This window comes from Meriones unguiculatus, chromosome 6, assembly GCF_030254825.1.
Source record: "Meriones unguiculatus strain TT.TT164.6M chromosome 6, Bangor_MerUng_6.1, whole genome shotgun sequence".
Classification (NCBI taxonomy): Eukaryota; Metazoa; Chordata; class Mammalia; order Rodentia; family Muridae; genus Meriones; species Meriones unguiculatus.
Window position 1 is genome coordinate 13,628,970 of NC_083354.1, and position 22,323 is coordinate 13,651,292.

At 48.8% G+C, this 22,323-nt stretch overlaps 1 protein-coding gene across 3 annotated transcripts in view; it reads right to left on the minus strand.

Annotated features, from left to right (window-relative positions):
• The window catches only part of Myo5c (myosin VC), a 70,976-nt gene that overhangs the window by 6,062 nt on the left and 42,591 nt on the right, over positions 1-22,323 (minus strand). The window contains exons 20-37 of one of the 3 annotated variants that reach the window (XR_009592220.1): positions 21,887-22,052; positions 21,509-21,655; positions 20,580-20,744; positions 19,607-19,700; positions 18,109-18,172; positions 15,686-15,866; positions 12,534-12,627; positions 12,258-12,321; positions 11,602-11,682; positions 10,276-10,456; positions 8,746-8,839; positions 8,236-8,299; positions 7,966-8,134; positions 6,352-6,439; positions 4,778-4,876; positions 2,995-3,149; positions 1,883-1,972; positions 951-1,037 (exon numbers count right to left, since the gene is read on the minus strand). Coding sequence is in view for 2 of the 3 variants with exons in the window: in XM_021631621.2 (XP_021487296.1) it covers positions 951-1,101; positions 1,883-1,972; positions 2,995-3,149; positions 4,778-4,876; positions 6,352-6,439; positions 7,966-8,134; positions 8,236-8,299; positions 8,746-8,839; positions 10,276-10,456; positions 11,602-11,682; positions 12,258-12,321; positions 12,534-12,627; positions 15,686-15,866; positions 18,109-18,172; positions 19,607-19,700; positions 20,580-20,744; positions 21,509-21,655; positions 21,887-22,052 (2,147 nt within the window). In the remaining variant the exon portion in view is untranslated. Of the gene's footprint in view, positions 1-950; positions 1,102-1,882; positions 1,973-2,994; positions 3,150-4,777; positions 4,877-6,351; positions 6,440-7,965; positions 8,135-8,235; positions 8,300-8,745; positions 8,840-10,275; positions 10,457-11,601; positions 11,683-12,257; positions 12,322-12,533; positions 12,628-15,685; positions 15,867-18,108; positions 18,173-19,606; positions 19,701-20,579; positions 20,745-21,508; positions 21,656-21,886; positions 22,053-22,323 lie in introns of all 3 variants that reach the window. The other 2 variants (XM_021631621.2, XM_021631622.2) reach the window with 2 other exon arrangements.

Below are 22,323 nucleotides of genomic sequence, written 5' to 3' on the forward strand. Positions count from 1 at the left end.
CGGGGGAAGCCTTACTGGCAACTGCCTCATGGTCCCACCAGTGGCCATTTTTTTTTTTCAATGCAGTTTATTCAGGAAGATTGAACAATCCTCGGACCCCGGGGAAAGCCAGCCCACAGCTTAAATAGCCTCTGGGTAGCCAACCCAGGCGTGCCACGGGGGCAATGCAGATAGGTCCACATACCAGTGGCCATTTTTAACTTGGAGGACTGTTTCCTTAATCTGTGAGCCAAAGTAAACTCATCCTATGTTTTTTTTACATAGAAACAACAACAACAAAGTACTAACCTTTTTTAAAAAAGAACGGAGTATTTTGGGGTGCCATAGTATGCTAGGGCATAGACCACAGTTTACAGAAGGGCAGGGATACCTCCTGGAGGCTTAAGACAGTGCCCCCATGGGAGAGAGATCTAGCTAACAGTGTGTAGCTCAGGGGCTAGGAATCATCAAAGCCTGAGGTATAGAAAATGAACAGTGTAAGTTTTCCACAGGGTTTCCTTCAGGAAAATGCATCTTTACGCAAAGAAGATGGTCAACTGTGTTATTCTTTACCGAGTTACTTTAAGGAAGCAAAGAGTGAAGAGGTAGACCCTTATGGTGATTATTGTTTTCTTAGTGTTTCAAGCTATGTTATTCATAATCACATATAAATCACACACAAACTTTCTATTTTCAGAAGTCCCTTGGGCTGGGGTTGTAGCTCAGTTGGTAGAATGCTTGCTTAGTATGCATGAAGCCTTGATTTGGTTCTCAGGCATGGTGGCATATGCCTGTGATCCCAGTACTCAGGAGATGCAGGCAGAAGAATCATGAGTTCAAGAAGACCTTCCTTGGCTATAGTTACATATCAAGTTGAAGGCCATCAGAGGCTACAGGAGACCCTGTCTCAAATCAAACAAACAGCTTCGCTGTTACTGTAAGTATCCTTCAGTCATTAATTCTCTTCTTACCTATTATGGGCTGGATGTTGTTTGCCATCACAGTGATAAACCGATGATAGATCCGTATAGCCACATCACTCAGAATCTGCCTGTATTCTGTAAGATCAAAATTGTTCAAGCAGTTCTTATTCTGCTGTGGGCTGTTATACTTCATGAATTCCTGAAAGCAATTTGAGCACAAACATAAGAGTGCTGTGGACAAGAAGGAAGTTGAAATACTGTCTATCCTAAGGATGTTATAGTCAGCCTCTGGGGTAACTTCTGCAGCTTAAAACTTAATGTCTGCTTTTAAATGAGCCCTTCTAGTTATTTTGTATGACAAAAAAAAAAAAAAAAAAAAAAAGAAAGAAAGAAAAAAGGCAATTTATTGTACGGTCTGTCAGTCACACCTGGAATCACAGCACTGCTTTTGAAGCAGAGAGCTACAGAGACAGATACCTAAAAGCCACTCTGTTGTTCTAGTTCAGTGAAAAATGCCCCAAGCGAAGGTTGAAGGAGAACACCTTCGTGGTGTCAGTTTCTGGAAGGAGAGTTGGGGTGCAGGGGTCATCTACTTATGGATTATGGATGAACAGAGCTCTCTAGAGAAAACAGTTAGAAAGACAAGCCAGAGGTTATATTTTGGGGCATCATACTGAAATCCACAGACCGTCCCCATCAGGAGGAAACAAGACAATCTCATCTATTGATTTGACAGCTTATTAGCCAAAGCCTCACACTAAGCCCAAGGTCCTTCCTGGAGTTTCCAGCTGGAACATCCAGGCACAGAACAGGTGATAGGCAGATCGGCCCCCTAGGTGAAGAGGAGGCCAGCAAGCTGGCTGGCACAGAGGCTGTGTGGACTAAGGAGCGGCGTATCCTGGTTACTAATGTATGCCTCTGTGAGCCAGGTCCTGAGGTGGTCCCAGGATGCCATCAGCAGGACGGGTGTGTGTCCCTACCTCTTCTCCACTGTACTGCTTCAGGCAGTTGAGGAAATGGCAAGTGTTGGAAAGCCAGAAGGACAGCATCTCCAAATCTTCAAGATGTTCCTTAGGCAAGAGAAGACAATGTTGGGTGGGCATGGCGACACACACCTTTAATCCCAGCACTCGGGAGGCAGAGGCTGGTAGATCGCCCAAGTCTGAGGCTGGAATGGGCTACACAGTGAATCCCTGTGTCAGCAAACAAACACAAGAATAAGCTCAGCTGTTAACTGCTGATCTGTGTGCCATGCGCATGTAGGTCCCTCTCCACATGGTAGCCAACTGTCTAAGTACCTGGTCTAAGTAGCCAGCACCACACTGAATAGAATCTGAGGACCCGAGTAACTGTGTGGAGAAGAGCCGCCCTCCAACCTGGATGAGTCATTACGGGAAAGTTAGGATTACCAGAAGGCCAACAATCTTCTTCAACACTCTGTATGTTCAGGGTTGGGGTAGGCTGGGAGGGGTCTCAGCTACAGTATTTTAACCTTACAAAGTCACCGACCTAAGGAGCGCATGGTTCTTCTTTTCCAAACCAGGAAAAACAGTAATAATAACATTTTAAGTTAAAAATTTATTATATATATGAATATGTGTGTGTCTTTTATTGACATGTGTGCAGTGTCCATGGATGTTAAAAGAGGGCATCAGATCAGAACCCTTGGAATTTGGAGTAATGGATGTGGATTGGAGTTACCATGTAGATTCTGGGAATTGAACCCAGGGTCCTCTGCAAAAGCAGCCAGAGCTCTTAACCACTGAGCCATCTCTCCAGGTCTAACAATAATGTTTTAGGAAGGAGTATAATATACTTGTCAATGGAAGAGAGGAATAATTTCTGTTTTCCCTACTGCTACACTGATGGACCATACATCCCTTGCACATGAGGGGATGGAGAGGTGAGGGTGATGGCTACCGGCTGTATCCTCTTCCTAAGTCCTTGCGGCCCACTGGCAGGGCCTCACCCATTTGTCTTTCCTTAGTATCTTTCCTTCTTTGGGGAAGAAAGGCAAGGGTGGACAAAGGCCGGGTGTCGGGTGGTTTCCCAGAACTGTTTCCAGATCAGGTACCATGTCAAGGACCCCTACCTTCACCACGTGCTTGATGCCGTTAATGGCACTGTTCATGAGTGATTTGAGCATGTTGGCATCGTTTAGGGAGTCCGCGTATCGCACACACATGAACAGGATGTGAGCTGGCAGCCCAGGCATCATGTTCACCACCACACCTCGGGGCTTCAGGTCTGTAGGAGAAAGAAACATACTCTCAGCTGCTGGTAAGCCTCCTCCTATGACTGCTGGGGACGGGGTGGGGTGGGAGACGGGGAGGGGGTGGGGGTCCTGGCCTCTCTGTGCTTGGGTGAAGCCTGAGAGTACAGGTATGTCTTTCCTCTCTGAGAAATTCAATATGGGTTTTTACTTGGCAAAAGTACATGGGGGCCACTGGCTCCCCTCACACCTCATCTGTAAAGGGCTCCCACTCTTAAGAGGCCAGATGGCAGAAAGAAGTTGTAATTTTCCCTGGTGCAGAGGCTCTAGGCATTGCACCTCCAATAAAAGAAATGAACCCAAGCCCCAAGATACCTCACCCAATCCCTTTGATAAGGATGGAAGCAATCTCAAGCCTCAGGAAGCCATTTTGGATAGAGACACTAGTGACCAGCAATACTGCAGAGGGGACAAGCTAGCCTCAGGATAAAAGATGTCAGAGAGGTGCTGGAGAGATACTCAGAGCTTAAGAGCACTGGCTGCTTTTGCAGAGGACCCAGTTCAGTTCCCAGTACCCATATCGTGGCTCACAGCTATTTGTAACTCCAGTTCCCAGGGATCTGACGGCCTTTTCTGGCCTCCATGAACACCAAGAATACACATGGCACACATAGAGACCTAGATACACGCAGGTAGACACTCACACACATTAAATAAAGTCTTAAAGAGAGAGATGTCAGCGAGAAAGAGCAGGGATGAAGAGGGAAACCTCAGAAAAAACCCAGCACCCTTCTGTGGCTGAGTTATGACAGAGATCCCTCTGTGTCAAGGTGGGTGGGGCAGTGTTAGGGTTTGAACCTGAAGTGTCCCTTATAAACTTACACTTTGAGTGCTTGTTTCCCAACTTGTGGTGCTCTTTGAGGAGGCTGGTACCTCCCTGGTGAAATTAGGTCATTAAGGGCGGGCCTTCAAAGAAGGACCCCAGTCCCTGCTGTTGTCTCTGTTTCCAGCTGCTGTGCACGTACAGGTTTCACTGCACACTCTCAGCACCAGGAACTCAGTCCACCCACCATGCCAAAATAAACCTCTCTTCCAGTTGTTTCCATCAGGCATTTTGCTAGCAGTGACTGAAAAGTAAGCAATAGCCTGATGCTCTTTTTGGGGCTTGGGAATTCGAGATAGGGTTTCTCCCTGTAGCCCTGGCCATCCTAGAACTCACTCTATAGACCAGGCTGGCCTTGAACTCAGAGATCCACCTGCCTCTGCCCCTGAGTGCTTGGATCACAGGTATGCCTGATTATGTCCAGGACCAGGAACTGCGTCTTCCACCCTGACCCTACGATTAGACCTGTGAGAAGGCTGGGGTAGTGGTTCTTAGCTGAGGACCATTTGGTTCCCCAAAGGACACTGGCAGTGCTGTAAACAACGGAGTTGATGCCACTTTCTAGTGTAGGCAGAATCAAGCTATGTGCTGCTGTGATTCTTGTCCCTCAACCAAGAATCACGGAGTCAGGTAGCACTGAAGCCAGGAAGCTTTAAGCTTGGGAAGAAGCCATGAAGGAAGAAAGAAGAGAAAGGACAGCCCCTGCCTAGGACTTTTTGAGCTGTCTGATGTTCAAGTTCTCAAAGAGAAAGCATAACCCAGAGATCTGGGTTTGACTACCAAGAATGAGGTTTTGAATGAGCTTGGCCTCATCTTCTTTCTTGTATTCCAGCATTCCAAGGTACTCCTTGGGTCCTGAGGGCAGGTACACATTGTTGGCTGTAGACAGAGGCAAATGGTAAGCTACATCCACAAAACCACAATCCCCGGTTTCACAGTGAAGATACTGGTGGGTCCACCCTGCCCCTGAACTGCTGTGGCTGGAAGCTCTGTTAGCTTTCTCCCTACAGTGAGCATGGCCACTGCTGAAAAGGCCGAGATGTCCTTGAATGAGTTCCTGATGCGTCTCCAAAATGGCAGGGAGGGAAAGAAACCCAAGTTATTGCTCTGATGTCGTCTACTGGGAAGGACACAAGACTCAGGGACCAAGTTTGAGTCACAGGGTCTTGACCACAGGGGTGGGGCAGGGATGCTAATCTCCAATGGCTCCTGCGTTAACCACTACAAATTTTGTGGTAGGAATGGTAGGTTGCTAGGTTTGGGGTACTGTGTTACACAATGACGGATAACTGACACAGGCAGAAAAGAGTTCTGATTCAAATGTGTTGAGTCGAAAGAAAGTAGTCAAAGAGACAAAATGAATCTAGGGCTCAGGACAAGAAGTGAGGATTAAATATGGGTTTTGATGGACATTATACAGAGAATGTAGCTCATTATTTTGTTCATCTACTCATTTTTTGTTCATCTAACCGTCTTCCATCTATCTTACATTCATCATCCACCTATCTTCTATCCATCATCTATCCAATTTATCAACCATCCATCCATCCATCCATCCACCGATTCCAACAGTAGAGATATAAAGGATAGGACATCCAGACCTTGTCCCTGCTAACATGGGACAAATTGGCAGATAAACATCTATTGCTGAAGAGGAAAGAGCCTCAGTTCAGCAGAAGAGTTTCCAGGTCAGTAGCTGTGTCTGCCTCGATTTCAAATTTAAGACAAAAGTAGAGTCTCTAAGAATAAAGGAGGTCTTCAAAGGAATAAGCATGGAAAAAGAAAGAGATGGCTCCAGGGATAGCCTGTGCAAGCAAGGCTGAGACGAAGAGGAAAAGTAAAGAGCAAAACTGTGAAGAACACGAAAAGAGCAGAAGGCTGGCATGGACATAGACTCCAAGGCAGAAAGGAAGGAAGGCTGTGGTTCCTTCCATTGGGCCTCAAGGGGACAGGCTACACACGTCATTCAGCTGAGGTCAGGATGTCATGGCTGTCTTCTTTCTATTTCTCTCTGCTAATAAGAATTGAGATACTGATCTGTCTGTGAGAGGTAGTCTTCAAAATGATTGATCGGGCACTCCTTTACAATCTCATCTTGAAACTGTGGAGCTAACAGAAAGGGGATAATGTATTTGTTTTAGGGCATCTCTTGAAGTGACGTGAGTGTGCCCAGTATCTGACGCAGTAAGCATTTATACCTCAAAGGCTCTTTAGCTCATCCCTAAGTCCTAAACCTGACAAACTGAGCTTCATTCCTTTGGGCTCTGTGTGCTTTGGACAAGGTAGTGGTCACACACTTCTGAATATAGTATCTTACGTAAAAGCTTAAAAGAATGAGAGTGTTCCCCTCCTACCTTTTTCAATTGTCTTGGTCAAAGTCTTGACTTGATCCTGTAGCTTTTTAATCATTCTGTCCTTCATGTCTAACTCTTCTTCAAGATCCTGCAAGAAACCCAAAGACACAGGACTTAGAAGCATCTTCTTCAGCTTTGGTTTTGTTAATGGTGTTATGGAGCTCTATTTCACAAACTGTAAAACTCACTCACATACATGATTTGCATAGCAGCCGCTTTCTGTATTATCCAGTGCCTGATATTTCCAAGGTACCCCCTAAAGAATGCTACATCCGGGCTGACTCAGAGGGTCAAGAAGCTTCCCTTCAGGTCTGATGCTCTGAGTTTAATCCCAAGTACCCACATGCTGGGTCCTTCAGGTTGTACATACACATGTAGACACGCGTGCACACAGGCGCACACAGTCCTTGTTAGCTCTTCACTAACTTAACATCAGCTAGAGTCTTCTGGGAGGAGAGAACCTCAATTCAGAAAATGTCCCCACCAGATTGAACTCTGGGAAATTTTCTTTATTAATGATTGATGTTGGAGGGTACGCCCCATTGTGGGTGGTATCACCCCTGGGCAGGTAGGTGGTCCTGGAGGATATAAAAAAGCCCGCTGAACAAATCACCACCACAAAGCCAGGAGGCAATCTTCCTCTATGACTATGTTTCAGGTTCTGCCTTGAGATCCCTCCATGACAGACTGATGTATAATTGTAAGCGGAAATGAACCCTTTCCTCCCCAGGTGGGAGGTCTTTGGTCATGTTGTCTTATCCTCTCAATAGATAACCTTAAAGAAGACACATGCAAACATAATTTTTAAAAATGTAAAAACCCTGTATCCTTCATCCGTCACTTGTTAGTTTATTTTCTGTGGTCACTCATTCACTATGGCAGCGGGTTTGCCTAGTCTAGACATTCTACACCCAGGAAATCACACAAGATGTGGTATTTTACTTTTGATACTTTCATATAACAACATTTTTCATATGGCTGATATCCCTTTTTACTACTTCTTACTTTATGGATATAGTACATCTTGATCTATATCCCTTGGTTATAAGTTAATGTCCAACACAGACTTTAAAAACAAGAGCATGGGAAATGGGCTTTTTGGATGTCAGAAGAGGGCACCAGAAGATTGCCCTAACGTTTGGGTGTGGCTGTCCATTTCCTTCCTCACCCATGCTGAGTTTGGCTTACACACTAGGAAGGTCCCTGGTACCCAGAGCCATCTCTTATAAAGGGCATAGAGTGTTTCAGTTCTTCTGAAAGTGACTACCTGTTATTTTGTCCCGTTTCTTTACGACAGGATCTCATGTTCTCAAACTCCCTTCAGGGATGACCTCTAACTTCCAACTCTCCTGCCTCTACCCCCTGAGTGCTGGGATCATAGGCACTCACCACCAGGCCCAGCCTGTGCAGTTCTGGGGAGGGCAAGCCCTCTACCGCTGAGTTTTATCACCACACAATCACCTGTCTTTGAGGTAAGGACACAGCGTGCTCTGACAGAAGGCCTTCTGATCTCCAGCTGTTAGTCTCATTCCGTAGGTGGCAAGCTCCCGCCCCCTCCCCACCCCCCCACTCAGCACACCATCACACAGGCAGCCAACCATCCCTGCTCCTCACCCTGTTTTCCAAAGACAGCCGCGAAGCCTCTTGTTGGAGAGGACTCTTGACTTCCCCCTCAGCTTCTGGTTGCTTCATCGGGAACTCTCTGGCCTCCGGCAGTTCTTGGATCTTCCCCATCAGCTCCTCTTTCCCTTCGGGAGGCATCTCACCGTGTGCTTCCAGGGCCCTGAGGAAGGGACAAGGTGCTCTGGGCATCAGCGTGACCATCCCGGCGTTGATGACTGTGCAGATGGGAGAGCACTGGCCAGTTCCCACCAGAACACTCACTTGCCCTGTATTCCCTCCTCCTCTCGGACTCGATGTAGGTGGCTGAAAGGCTCTTCCAGCTTTCCTGTTGTGAGAGATCCGTCAGTGCTGTGGCCAGCCGTGTCACTGGGTTCTAACTTGGAGTTGCCGTTATTTTCACAGATCGAAGGCTCTAACCTGTATCTAGTCAGAGGCTAGGTTTTATCTGGTCTGAACAAGGCTTAGGGTTTTTTTTTGTAACGCATTACTTAAGAATGACATTTTATATGAACATCTACCTTTCTAGATTTTCCTTAAAAATAGTAATAGCATCCCAGGCTACATTCCCACTGTTCCAGACACCACTGGAACTTGAAGGAAGCCGTCCCTTTAATACCCCACCCATTCTTGCCTTCCACCCAGCTCACCTCGTACCCCATTGTTACCTGCCAGACCCTAGAGACCACAGCTTTATGCCCCAATGCTGTGGCTGCCTGTGCATTTCCTAGATGCTGGAGTCTCTAAGAGCAGGACCTGGATGATTCCAATTACCTTCCGTCTTCTCGGCCTGCTCCTTCAGGCGGCATTCGAGATCCTGCTTCTGCCTCTCCAGCTCTGAAATCTGCTGCTTAAAGTCTGGGATCATCTTCAGAGAAGAGAGAAAACTACTAAAATTTTTAATGGATAAGTTTGGATTTTTGCGCTCTCCAAAATGGACACTCACCTGTCTCCTTGTCCAGCTTGGGGAATGCACAGCTGTGTAAAAGACCTGCTGAGGTACTAGCATTCGCTGACATTACATCCCCTCCCCCCTCATCTGAAGACCTACTCAGTGGGCTCAAGAAATCGCAGCATGCTCAGAGAGAACAGTTCTCACATGGCTAGCCTGGGAAGGAAAGAGGTGCATTGTGGGAGAGGAAAGGTGCCCTGTGCTGAGTGGCACCGAGGACTACAGTGCCATCTCACCCGGAAGAGGACGCACTATCTGAGATCATTCTGCAGCTGGAATTGTCCAGGACTCTTCCACAAGCCCCTCTCCTTCATTGTGTATCTTTTCGAATGCCCATCCCTTCCTCACCCAGTCAGGTAAGAAGAGTTTTTCTGCTCTCTAAGTTTATACAGACACCCAGGCCTCTGAAGCCCAAACAAAGAATACCTCTAAATGGATCTCACTGTCAGTCCCTCATCAGCGTTTATCTCAGGAACACAGAAGCCTAGGAAGGCCCTTAACTGGGGCACAGGGCCCGCTCCTGTTTGCTCCCTGGGAATCCCAAGTTATGGTTTGGCTAGAGAAGGAGCAAAGAAGCAAAGCAGCAGCAGTTAGTGAGCTGGAAGAAGGAGCCTGGAGGAGTGTGATCCTCTGGAGCCCCAGAGGCAGGGGAGCAGCCAGCATTGCCACAAATTGCCGAGGGGCTTGTGACAGAACGGGGTGATTGCAGAGAAAATAAAGGATGTGTGGAAGAATGGTTAATGACCTCGGAAAAGACCTATCAACTCAAAGAAACGGGATGGTGAGTGCAGCATATCATGGACAAGAAAGTGTATCTTGAAAGCATGTGTGTGTGTTTGTATATGTCTGGAAAGCATGTGTGCATATAGATCCTGAAAGAAGTGTGTGTGTGTGTGTGTGTGTGCGTGTGCGTGTGTGTAGATCCTGAATGCATTGAGCAGGTGTGAATGAGAAAAAGGACCAGATAAACCAGATAAACACAGTAAGAAGGGAAAGATTTAGAGGATATTCCAGGAATGAAGAGATGGACTGACACGAACATGTGCCCTTTTCCAAGAGCCACGATTTTGCCTTGGTCTGCTTTGTGTTTTGTTGGAATCTGAGACTAGAATCAAATATATAAATTTAAGCACATTCACAAAATTTGAACCCATCACATGGTAATCAAACACTCTCAAATCTGAGTGTTTTCCAGCCTGGGAACATTGTATAGATTTATCTTTTGATCTCGTTATTTACCACTAGAGAACTAGTTAAAATGGGCTATCTTGCTGCAAAGAACTGATTTTTGCTCCGCCAGTGAATAATGCCTCTGGAACAATGGCTGCCAGCAGGCCGTGGCAAGGCCGTACCATGTTTTCTGACGTCAGCCTGCTGACTTCATGACGGATGCTTTCATTGATGTCCGTCTCTTCTCTGAACAGTTTCTGCAGGTGGTTGATCTCTTGGCTCAGGTGCACGACTTTGAAGTTCAGACCTTCAATCTCTTTTTCATAGCAGTCCTTCTGAGACTGGAAATGGCTCTCCAGAACACTGTTAAAGGAAGGGTAGAGGAATGAGCCCACGGTTTCTGGGTTGTTAGGGTGGCCACAGAGAGGTCATCACACAGCCGCTGAGAAAGCTAGGCTCAGCTCTCAGAGACAGCGGAGGGAATTAGGAACTATAATCAGAAGACCCTGACCGCTGTTATCACAGTGTGCGTGGTTAACGTGTGGCTAATGACAAGGACATTCCATTTTAGAAGCAATTCATTTTACAGCTAGTTGTTGAAAAGCTCTGTTATGCAGGATACAAATGTGCTTGTATGTCCCTATATGCTTGTGAGGATTCACTGAGTGTCCAAGATGGGTCCTAATGTGAGTCTTTGGTGGGACGCTGCTGCTGAGATCCAATTGCGCCTGCTTCCCTAATGCCAGGATTTATACCATCACGCCCAGTGGGTGAAAAAAAAAATCTATTTTCAACTCAGTTTTGTTGGGGACCTAAGACTTTTTTAAAACAACAAAGTTTATTAATTTAAAGAAATGCAGAAGCTTCTTCAATCATTTGCTTATGTGATATAACTTTGTTTTCCTTTAAAAACATTTATGCACAAAAATTTTTATGCATTTTTATTTCATGTGTATGTTTCCCTGCCTGTGTGCAATGCCTGTGGAGAGCAGACCTGGAGCTGGAGATATAGATGGTTGTGAGCTGCCGTGTAGGTGCTGGGAATCTAAAGGACCTGGGTCCTTTGCAAGAGCAGTCAGTGTCATCTCTCCAGTACAGATTTTGTTTGCTTTTTTTCAGGTAAGGTCTCTAGCCCAGGCTAGCCTCAAACTCCTTAGGAATGTAAGGATGACCTTGAACTTCTCCATCTTCTTGATTTTGGAGTGCTGGGGGTCCAGGTCTCACACCCCGTTTTTTTAGTGCCAGGGATGGAAATCAGAGTTTTATGCATGCCAGGCAAGCATTCTATCAACTGAGCTTCATCCCAGCCCTGTAACCAGTTTTTATCAGACACGAGGCCTCCTCACTGGACAAATGGTTAAATTCTCAGAGAGGTCTTTCTAGGGTTTATTTGATAATTCTACTTCACATGTCAAATCTAGGTGAGCTGAACTTTCCAATATTGTGTTGTCTCCAGAAAAACAAAAACAAAACAAACAAACAAAAAACACATGAAAAGAATGTTTCACCGAGTTGCTTTCTTTAGTCCTTCATAGGCAAACCAAAGTTCTCCATCCTCATTTAAGTGTTCCAGATCTTCCACAGAGAGCCTGGAAAATAAAACAAAGGAGGCTCGGACGTCTAACCTTGCTCATGTTTTACATGGTTTATGTGTGTCAGTCCTACAGTACAATTCATCCTGCTTTTTAAAAGATGCGTGTGTGTGTGTGTGTGTGTGTGTGTGTGTGTGTGTGTGTGTGTTGCCGGTGCTGGTGGTGACCAGAAGACAGCATCAGATCCCCTATGAAGCTGGAGGTACAGCTGACACAGGTGCTCGGCACTGATCCCTGGTCCTCTGAGGGGGCTGCAAGCACTCTTTCCCACTGAACCCTTGGGGTCTCTCTGACCCCCAGCACCATTTTCTTTTTGAGGCAGGGTCTCTCACCGGCCTGAAGCTCACTGATTAGGCTAGACTGGCTGGTCAGCAATCCCAGGAATCCCTCTGTCTCGACCTCCCACTGGTTTTCACCAGCATGGATGTGATGCCATGTTTAGCTTTTCTTCCTCTTTTTAGAAACACATGGGCTCTGGGGGACACACTCACACTCACATGCTAACAGGTGGCCGAGTCACCTCTCTAACCTGTTCTGTGTTTGTAAGTGTCTGATGATATAAAATTGATCACCTGCTTCTAACATCTTCAATGTCATAGCTCTCCAGGAGCTGTTTGGTGACTTCTGACATCCTTTCTGGAAGGAAAGAGAGAGCGGCATAAATTGAATTTGAGCATGACTTTCTTCCCCAGGCCTCCCCGGGGTTGCTTCTATATCCCACCACTGAATAACCTACCGGCTGGCCACCTTCTCAGATATCCAACCATCAAGCCATCTAGACTACCCACTAACCAGCCCAGGCCACTGGTACACTCTCCTCCCCACTAACCAGCCCAGGACCAGGGTACCTCTCATTTCCCGCTTCTGTGACTGCACGTGTTTTTCCACTTCTATCTTCTGTGCCTGAAGCAGCTCTATCTCCTTCTCAAACTCAGCAATGGTCTGAAGCAGAGCCACGAACAAACCAGTGCGGAGAAAAACAGCCGTTACACTCTTCCTCAGGCAAGGCTGCACGCCTGTCCCAGGGCATATGGCGCCCTGCGGCCTCCAGGTGGCTTCCTAGCTGGAGTCTTAGCTGGCTCTCACAGCCTGGCAGCTTGCCCTGTAGCAGCTCAACTGCTCAGCTGGTTGCAGATCTACCTGGTTACGGGAATTAGCTTCCCCATCGTAAAGTAAGAAAACAATTGCAAGTTGGCTTGAGAGGCGTGGAGGGCAAACTGAGGAGAAATCACAGGTCAGGAAGGCGAAAGTGCCTTCCTAGGAGGCTTTGGTCTTCAGCTAGGCTGAGAGGGGTTGCAGCTGCAGAAGCATGAGAGGCTTGGCACCCTGGGAGGGTTTACTACAAACATCTCTGCTGGCTAAAAAGGGCTGCAGCCACTGTTGTTCACGCTGTAAGCTCAGCTCAAGGAAGACCACATGCAGCAGAGGTGAAAAGTCCTCTTCAGATTCCCTAATACTCTGAGTACTGACAGGCCCAGCTCTGGACTCCACAGAGCCCACAGAGGGTGCTCCGTCTAGACACCTAATCCCTTTAATAGACCGTGAGGTGAGTAGAACAAGCTGAGCCAGCCCTCATCGATTAGACAATGAATCTACACTGAACTGAAGGTTAAATGACGCATTCGGGATCATGTGCCTGGCTTATGGGACTGTCCAGCCTGAAGCCTTGTTCCTGTTCGTGATTCTTTACACATTTCAGGTGATGTCTGCATTCACTTAATGGTCTTTAGACTGTATCACAGAGAGGTTGATAAAGACAGTTAAGATCTTTGTACGCCTGAGCTCTTAATGCGTCAGGGGGAAAGAGCGACATCTACTGGTGCCCCACTCCAAATGCAGGCTCACAATTCCCCCAGTTGTAAGATTAGCTTGGAGAGGTGGCTCAGCCATTAAGAGCACCCACTGCTTTTCCAGAGGACCTGGTTCAATCCCTAGCACCCACACGGTCACTCACAGCTGTCTGTACCTCCAGTTCCAGGGAATCTGACATGCTCAGGCAAAATGCCAAAGCACATAAAGTAAAAATAAATAAATCATAAAAAAGATTAGCCAGTTGGTATGACCAGCAGACACAGAAGTGACTGTTCAGAATGAGGAAGTCATGTAATCCAGTCTCTCCCAGTCTCCCAGATTTAAACAACAGAAGGCCAGTCGGGCAAGGAGAGCCAGGAGACTAGAGGCTAGCACAAAGTACGTATATGAAGAGATGGACAGACAGCTTCACTGGGAAACCCAGAGGCGACACTGATTGACAGTTCGGATGGGAGAAGCTCTTACAGAGCACAAACAGCTGTCCCATGGTGGCCCAGAACATCTGCAGAGCCTTCTGATATGTGTTTTCCATGTTCAATGGAAGCGTAACAGCTTTCTGATGTGGCAATGAAATGCTTTGCATCTGAGAGCAGGATGCAGGCGGGCTCCGTGCTTATTCCCTGTAAAGCAACTGTGTTCTCCCCACACCACACATCCTCCACCAGGCATCTCTAAAACTGGGCTCCTCCCAACCCTCTGTACTGCTTGTTCAGATAAATGTCACCATCAGCAGTCAGGCAGGAGGATCCTGAGTTCAGGGCCAACCCCGGGTGACATGCTGAGAACGTGTTTCAAAATAAACAAACCTCGAAGACTTTAGGGGTGTGTATGTTTAAGATTTCTAGAAAGGAGTCATTGTCTGTGCACAGCCCGCACCTGCTTTATTGTTTGTTTGTTGTTGTTTTTTTTTTATAATCTTATTTCTCTCAAGATCTTTTTACCAAATTTCTATGGGTGTTTATATGTTTTTATGAAAATAAAAACAACACCAGTATTTTAATGTTTGGCTAAGCAATGAAAATATTCTTCTATGTGATTTTTTTTCCCTCTCAGCTTATAAGTTTCATTTTTTAAAACTTCTATTATAGATTGACAAAAACAATCATATATAGTTATGGGTGATGAGGTGAAACTGTGATTCACGAATGTAATCGGAATACTTAGGTCAAGATAACTGACCCATACATCTATCTCTCAAATATCTGCCAGTCTTTGCAGTTACTCTCTTAACAATCGTAAAATGCACAGTAGTGTGTCATTAACTGTACTTGCCACTGTGGAGTGGATTTTCCCGGGAGAGGGACTCGTGTTGTCTAGTCCGGCCTCTAGCTCTCTGTGCAGCTGAGGATAGCTTGAGCTGCTTCCAGATTCTCCTGTCTCCCCAGTGCTGGGATTACAGGAGTGCAACACTCCACCTGGCTTGGAGGTTCTGGGGTTCAAAGTCAAGGTCTCCTGGGTGCTAGAAAGGCACTGGACGGACTGGGCTGCATTCGCCAGACCTGGACCATTACCCATGTGAATTTTCGGGTAACAGTATAAATGGCAGATGACAATTTCATTTCAGTACAGGTATTTATATGTTTATAACATGGTAAACAATAAGGGTAAATAATAAGGGCCTGAATTTACGATTTAAGTTGGAAGTATTCTTTCAGTCAATCTATTTATATATGGTTCCAACGTTAGAATGTTAGGAGCTGACTTTTCAAACATGAAATAGAGTTTCGGACAGCCCAGAAGCTGGACTTTGGGGAACGGAGCGCTTGGGCACCGTGTGCCTTCAGTCTGTACAGCTGTGCCTGTTGTCTGGGAACACAGAGATGCTAAAGTAAGACGGGGCTAGCAGCTACTGGGACCACTCACTCTGCAGCAGCCCTTTCTCTGCCAGCTGCTACAAAAGAAAGCGGCCCCCTGTGACTGTGGCTGTGACTCTCACCTCCCCAAAGGCTGTTCCCAAGCACCCTAAACAAGAGGGTCTACAGACGGCACCTCCTGTATAATGAACAAGCCTCGCTTAGCTAAAGGGACAAACCGTTGGCCCTGTCCTGCTACCCAGGAATCCGGGATAACCTGCCTGTAAGCATGTAGACAGGCTACTCATCAACTACAGGGCATGGCACCTCCTCATTCCCTTCTCTCTGTGTAGATGGAGAGCCCCACCAGGGGATCTGAAAGCCCGCATCCCCACCTTTGCTTGCTTGCTCAGGCGAGCCACCTCCCCCTTCAGGCTGTCAGAGGTAAGCCGCCCCTCCTCCAGCTGACGATGGAGCTGCGTCCTCTCGTCCTTGAGGGCTTTGATTTCCTCTCTCAGCGACTCTATCTGCTTCTCATAGGCTTCCGTTTTCATCTCGAAGCTCTTTTCAAGAAGTCTAGACAGCAAAAGAAGAGAAGAACAACTAACTTAGAGTCGTTTTTATAGTCTCTGAACAAGACAATATGCAAGGTTCTGGAAATATTGAGGAGACTGCTCCCTGCCAAAGGAGATGGGTTAGTCAGGGCCCACTGTAGCCATCACAGTAGCCAATGGCTCTATTTTTAGCTGTTTCCTGTTCTCTTAGTCTAAAACTAATGCCTTTCACCTTCTGGTGTGAGGGACTCCGGTAGTATCACAGAGAGCCAGGACAGAGAGTCTGGACTTCAGATCACACTGGGTGCAGGGACTCTCAAAGCCATACCTCAAAGCCATACCTGGGTCCCCTGGGTGCGATCCATGTCCCTCAGCAAAGACCTAGCATAGGCCCTTCCAAGTTCCCAGGACCCCTCAGTGGTCTGATTTAGTTCTCAACAGATACAAGCCGAGCATCCCAGATTCCCAAAACTCGATCAGAAATGCTAAAATTCAAAACTACGCCACAGCGGGATAATGGAAAAATTTTCATCCTTGAAACATTTGGGACTTGGGACGGTGGGAGGAGGGGTGCTCTCTTAGTGAAGACTATGCCAAGTCTCCAAAACATGGAGAACTGTGGAAACAAAACCCTTCTGGCTCCAGGCTTCTCGGGTGAGGGACACAAGCAGCAGAGCCCTCTCTGTGCCCAGGGGTTTCGCCTTCCAGGAAATGAAAGAAAAAAATGGCTTATTGTGTGTGTGTGTGTGTGTGTGTGTGTGTGTGTGTGAAAGTGTCTATATGTCTATGAATGTATGCACATACGTGTACCCTGATGTTTGCATCTTTGCACATGGAGGCCAGAAGAGGTGGAGTTGCAAGTGTCTTGGGTGACCTGGCTTACATGAGTACTGGGATTCAAACTCTGGTCGTACAGAATCCGCTCCTAACCATTCAGCTATCTCTCCATGCCTGTAATAATTTCAGAAAGTATCTCAGCAAAGCGAGGTGCCCCGTTGTGCATGGAAACTCAATTCCTTTTGAAAAGACCACTGAGTTGAACAACTATAAAGAGATATGATATAGACACATGATATAGACCAGTTTTGGGTCTTCTGTAGGGTCCAGTCAGAACTGAGGCAGTCTCGGGGGCTCTGTGGGCTTCCTGCAGCCTCACACCGCTGGGATGCTGACCCAGAGCTCACACCCAGAGCCTCACACTGCTGGCATGCCAACTTAGAGCCTTGATTGATCCGCTTTAACGGCCCTAAGGAAGGAGGAAGACAACCATGCCCCACAAATAAACCTTTAAACTTTGTAACTCACCCCCCAAAACCACTTCAATATTCTCAAGATGTCAGTAAAAAACAAAACCAAAACAAAGCCTGGAGTCTGAGGCATAAAAAAAACCTCAGGCCTGGAGCCTGGACCTGTCAAGTCTACCAGTGGTTTGAGCCCCTGAGGACTGTGACAGGAGCCTAGCACACACAGGGAGATGACCAGGGGCTAAATGGAGCTGCAAAGAGGGCCAAGGCAAACAGTTTTGCTCACTTCACGGGCCTCCAGAGCCTCACCCAGACAGGACAGCAGGGAGCTCAGGGCGACCTGTGCTGGCTCTTCAGCCTTTGGAAGTCCTCTTACCCACCGCCCTAGCCAGACCACGGTCTTCCTGCCAACTGCATGGGGAAGCAGTCGGTACCTCAGCACTCCAGGCTGCCCTGAGAGTCTGTCTCTCAAGGAACATGACGAGAATATTCCTCCTCTCTCATCACTCCACCAAGCTCCTCACCCAGACCTATAAACCATGGACTCCTTCTGAGAAAGGGAACCCAGACTGGAATCTCTGGGAATTAGCAGATGGTCTATGATTGAGATAGGAAGGGGAACTGTCCAGCTCCAGGCCATGGGACCCGTGAGGGTCATCATCAGGTTCACTGTGTACCCATACCCTATGCCAGGGTCTAGATTATGGCGGTTGCAAGCTGAACCGAAAACAACAGAGAGTAGGTGGGGTGCGGCGCTGTTGGTAGGGACCTTGCCTGGTAAGCCCGAGGCCTAGGCCCCATTTCTGGCGTTAACCTAGCAGTGAACCACCCATAACCCCCACACTGGTGGGTGGGGGGAAATCAGAGGTTCAAGGTCATCCTCTGCCATGCAGGAGGTTCAAGGCCAGCTAGTGAGGTCTGAGGCCATGTCTGAAAGAAAAGGAAAGAAGGGAGGCGAGAAAAGGGAGGGGGAGAAAAGAAAGGAAGGAATAGCCAGGCAAGGGAGATGGCGACCCTTACAGTCTCTGCTGCTCCTCTTTCTGCACGTCCTCGAACAGCTGCCTTGTGAGCTTGTCCATTTTTTCTGTGGACAGAGAGCAGTCTTTGAAATAAGTCTGCAGAGACAAGGTCTTCACTGCCTCACGCCTCAGAGTCACCGCAGAGGGTTTGTTACCGCTGAGGCCCAAGGTGAGGAGGGCACACGTGAGTCTCCATAAACTCAGCGTGTGGGTGCGGGGCCTCAACAAAACAGCGCCATTACCAGCACCCAGCCACATGTGCGCTGGCACCAATCAGGCTAATGTCCAGCTACGCTCCTGAGAACTGTGGGAGACTTAAGGTGGAGAGGTTGGAAAGCCCCCCAGGCAAGCACTCAGGGCTAGTGTGCTAAGACCCATGCAGGGCTCAGGCTCCAGCTCACTCCCCACTGACTCAGCGGGCGCCAGGGCCTCGGCCTTAGGGAGCGTGTGTCATCCTCAGGCTGCCCGCTCCTAACCTCCTCCCCACCTTTCGGTGCTCCTCCTCTCCGCCCTGCCCCACAGGCCTGGCGTCCCGTTAGTCCACACGCTGGCAAAGCACATGCGAAGTCCCCAGGCCATTCACAAGGTCCTTACACACTTAAATACACTCATATTCACAGACACTCCCAAACACACACTCATACACAGATCGCCACATACTCACACGCTCATGAAGGCTCATGAACATGCTTGCACACTCACACTCTTATACTCACAAACACTCTCAAACATACACTCATACCTTTACGACTACTTTAAAACACTCATCCACCCCCAAATTACACACTCATACACTTTGCACACACCCACACTCTTACCACAGGTGTCCCCACACCCACATTCACACACGATTACACACTCTTTACACATGTTCACACTCCTCTATACTCATTCACAAGTACATATTCTTTTTGTTTTGTATTTTCAAGACAGGGTTTCTCTGTGTCTCCATGGCTGTCCTGGACTCACTCTGTAGACCAGGCTGGCCTAGAACTCCCAGCGATCTGCCTGCCTCTGCCTCCCTAGTGCAGGGATTCCAGGTGTGCCCCACCACCACCCGGCTAACTACATACTCTTAAACACACACACACCCCACACACTTACCCACTCATGAACACCCTAAACTCTTGCACATGTACTCTCTCAACACATGTATGCACATGCCCTAGCGTACCCATGCCCTTTGCACACTAATATACTCACACCCACTCACCCACTCTTACACACTTACACTCACACACAAATTCTCTCACACACACTCTTGCGCATACAATTCCACGTACAATCATACACACTCAAACTCTCACACTGCCCCCACCACAAACAACACAGTACAGACGTACATACAATATACCACACACTCACTCACACTCTCTTTCTTCGGCCAAACCTCAGGGCTGCTGCTTCTGAGGCACAGACAGGGGGATACGAGCGCCTTTTCCACACACCCACACGCACTTATGCCCTTGGAGACATAAGTCTCCCACAACAATAGCTACCTTTCAGCTCGTCGGTCTTGTCTTGCAGCATCCGCTCTGCCCGCTCCCTCTGTGACTGCAGCTCTGCATTGTGCTTCTGCAGCCTGGACAGCCTCTGTGGAAGGGGAGGGACACGGGGACACCCTGGTGAAGTCCCCGCCACAGCCCCGTGAGGAGCCCTGTGCCAAAGTCTTTAGTCACACACACACACACACACACACACACACACACGGCCCAGGCACAGGGTCAGGAGCCCCAGGGGACATCGAGGCAGACCAGTCCCCACCTCCCCGGCCACGCTGCTGACACCCAGAATGTCTCAGGCCTCTCCCGAGCTCCAGGTACCCAGGGCAGCTTACTAATTAACCTCTTAGCTCACAACACATATGAATTCATGTTTGGACACCTCTGTGGCTCGCTCTCCTGATGAGAGGCCTGTGGGGGCTGAAGTGTGGACCTCATGGTGGTGATGGCCGTGACTGGCAGAGCCAGCGAGGGCTGGGCAGTGTGGGCGCCCCCAGGCACCGGGTCACACACTCTGGGGCTCACGGCTGCTAGTGTGGAAGCCTCAAGCCTTTGAAAGGCACAGGGGAACGGACAGTGGTGAAAGAAACTCGGTTAGGGAAGGCTGGAATGCTCCTGCTCGTGCCTGGGTGGGGCAAGAACACTTAGATCTTTTTGTCCAGAAGGTCAGTGACTTGGCCAAGCTGCACAGCTAGCCAGCAGCAAGGTCACTTATAAATCGAGGACGTTGGGATTTCTCACTAGACCACAGAGGTGAAAATCTCCCCCAGGTCCTGTGTCACGGGTCAGGGAAAGGAGGCCTCCAGAGCCCACGAGGGTGGACAAGTGACAGAGGGAAGAGGGGACGCGGCCAGCAGCGCTCCTCGGGCCTGTGACAGCTTGGTTCCCTTGTCAGGACTGTGAAGCCCTGCCTCAAATCCCAGGCAGAGAACGGAAGGTGCACATGCCTGCCATGTGGTACGCTCCTGACCTCTTCCACGGAGTCCCGGTATCTCCTGCCCTTCTCTTCATAGTTGTGTCGGTGGGTGGCTGCTCTCTCCAGCTCTGCCTCCAGCTTCTGGACCTTTTCCAGGTCACCAGCCCGCAGGGAGGCCAGGCTGGTCAGCTTTTCCACCAGCCCATGGTTCTCTCTGTTCTAGAGAAAGACCCGGGGGTCAGAGGTCTGTTTCAGAGCGAAGCAGCTGTTGCATTCATGCCTCACGCTGCAGGGTGGCATCCACTGACCGTGGTCGCCTTTACCCCTAGTGACATTTATTAGCATCTTCCCGGGGAACTGAGCAAGGCAGACTCTTTCTCAGCTGGAGTCTCTTATCAGGTGTGACCTGTCTGCTCCCGGGACTCCGCAACAACTTTAATGCTAGAATGTGCTTCCCTCAAAAATCAGATGCTGCATCCATGGACCTATGATATGACCACTTGAAGAAGAGGAAGAAGAAGAAAAAGAAGAGGAAGAGGAAGAAGAAGAAAAAGAAGAGGAGGAGGAAGAAGAAGAGGCTGAAGAAGAAGAGGAGGAGGTAGAGGAGGAAGAGGGAACTTGGGTATCCCCGGAGGCCATGGGGTGGACCTCAGCAACACGGGTGGCTAGTGCACTCAGCGAGAGACTCTCGGAAGGCAGGCAAAGAGGGCTGCCTCGAAAATGCTTGCCTCCAAAGCCAAAGTGCTACAGTTTGCGTTCCCAGAATCCACAAGCTGCCAGGTGGGCATGGGATTCCTGGAGTAAGCTGGCTAGGAGGAGCTGCTGACTGTATAGATGAGCTCTGCGTTGGACTGACAGTCCTTGCTTCGAAGGCATGAGGTAGAGAGTAACCAAACTTGCACATGTGTGTGTGTGTGCGCGCGCTTACACACGTACACCTCACACATATGAACACGCACACACAGATTGGCACCGATGCCCACCTGGTCCTCCAGCTTCTTCTGCAGGCGCTGGACCCTGTATGTCAGCTGAATGTTGAGCACGAAGCGACGGATGTTCTGGAATCTGCGCCGGGCCAGCCACGCCCTTGCGTACTTCTGAAGGATCACTGCCTTGTGCTCCTGCAGCAACTGGGGAAGGAGCTCGGTGAGGCGCCAGCCAGACCCCCTGTCTCTCTCGCTCTCTCCAGCTCTTCACCACTGGAGCACTCCCACAGTGCAGGACAGGAGTCTCCCATCACTGGCCCGCTGAGCCCTTCAGACTTCTGGAGCAACCAACCACCTGAGGGCATGCCTCTCTCACCAGAGCCCCTGCCTCGAGGAAGGCACAGTGAGGAAGCACAGCCCGGGCCCACTCCATACCTTCCGGTACCGCCTCCTGGCCAGGAAGCCCCTGGTGTGGGCCTGGATGGTGATGGTGGCCACCCGGATCAGCTGGTACAGGTTACGGACCAGGTACCTGCGGCAATGCTTCTGCAGGACGATGGCGGCCCAGGCCTCCTTCAAGGCGGTGGCAGTGATGGCTTTCCTTGGGTAGAGAGATGGCAGTGTGAACAGGGGCCTGGTGCCTCAGCCTTCACCGTAAACCACAAGTACCGGCAGCCCTTTCGGTGAGTGGAGGTTCTCAGGCCAAGCGCCTGTAAGACATCTCTACTATTACATGGCTGTGGTTCTTCATCCGGATGCCACTTCAGGCCTGTCTGTGCTTACCCTGACCTCAGTGTGGGCCACTCTGGCACCGAGGAGCCATGTGGGACCCCCACTCAGTGTCTGCTGGAGCCAGTAAGTCCACGAATGCA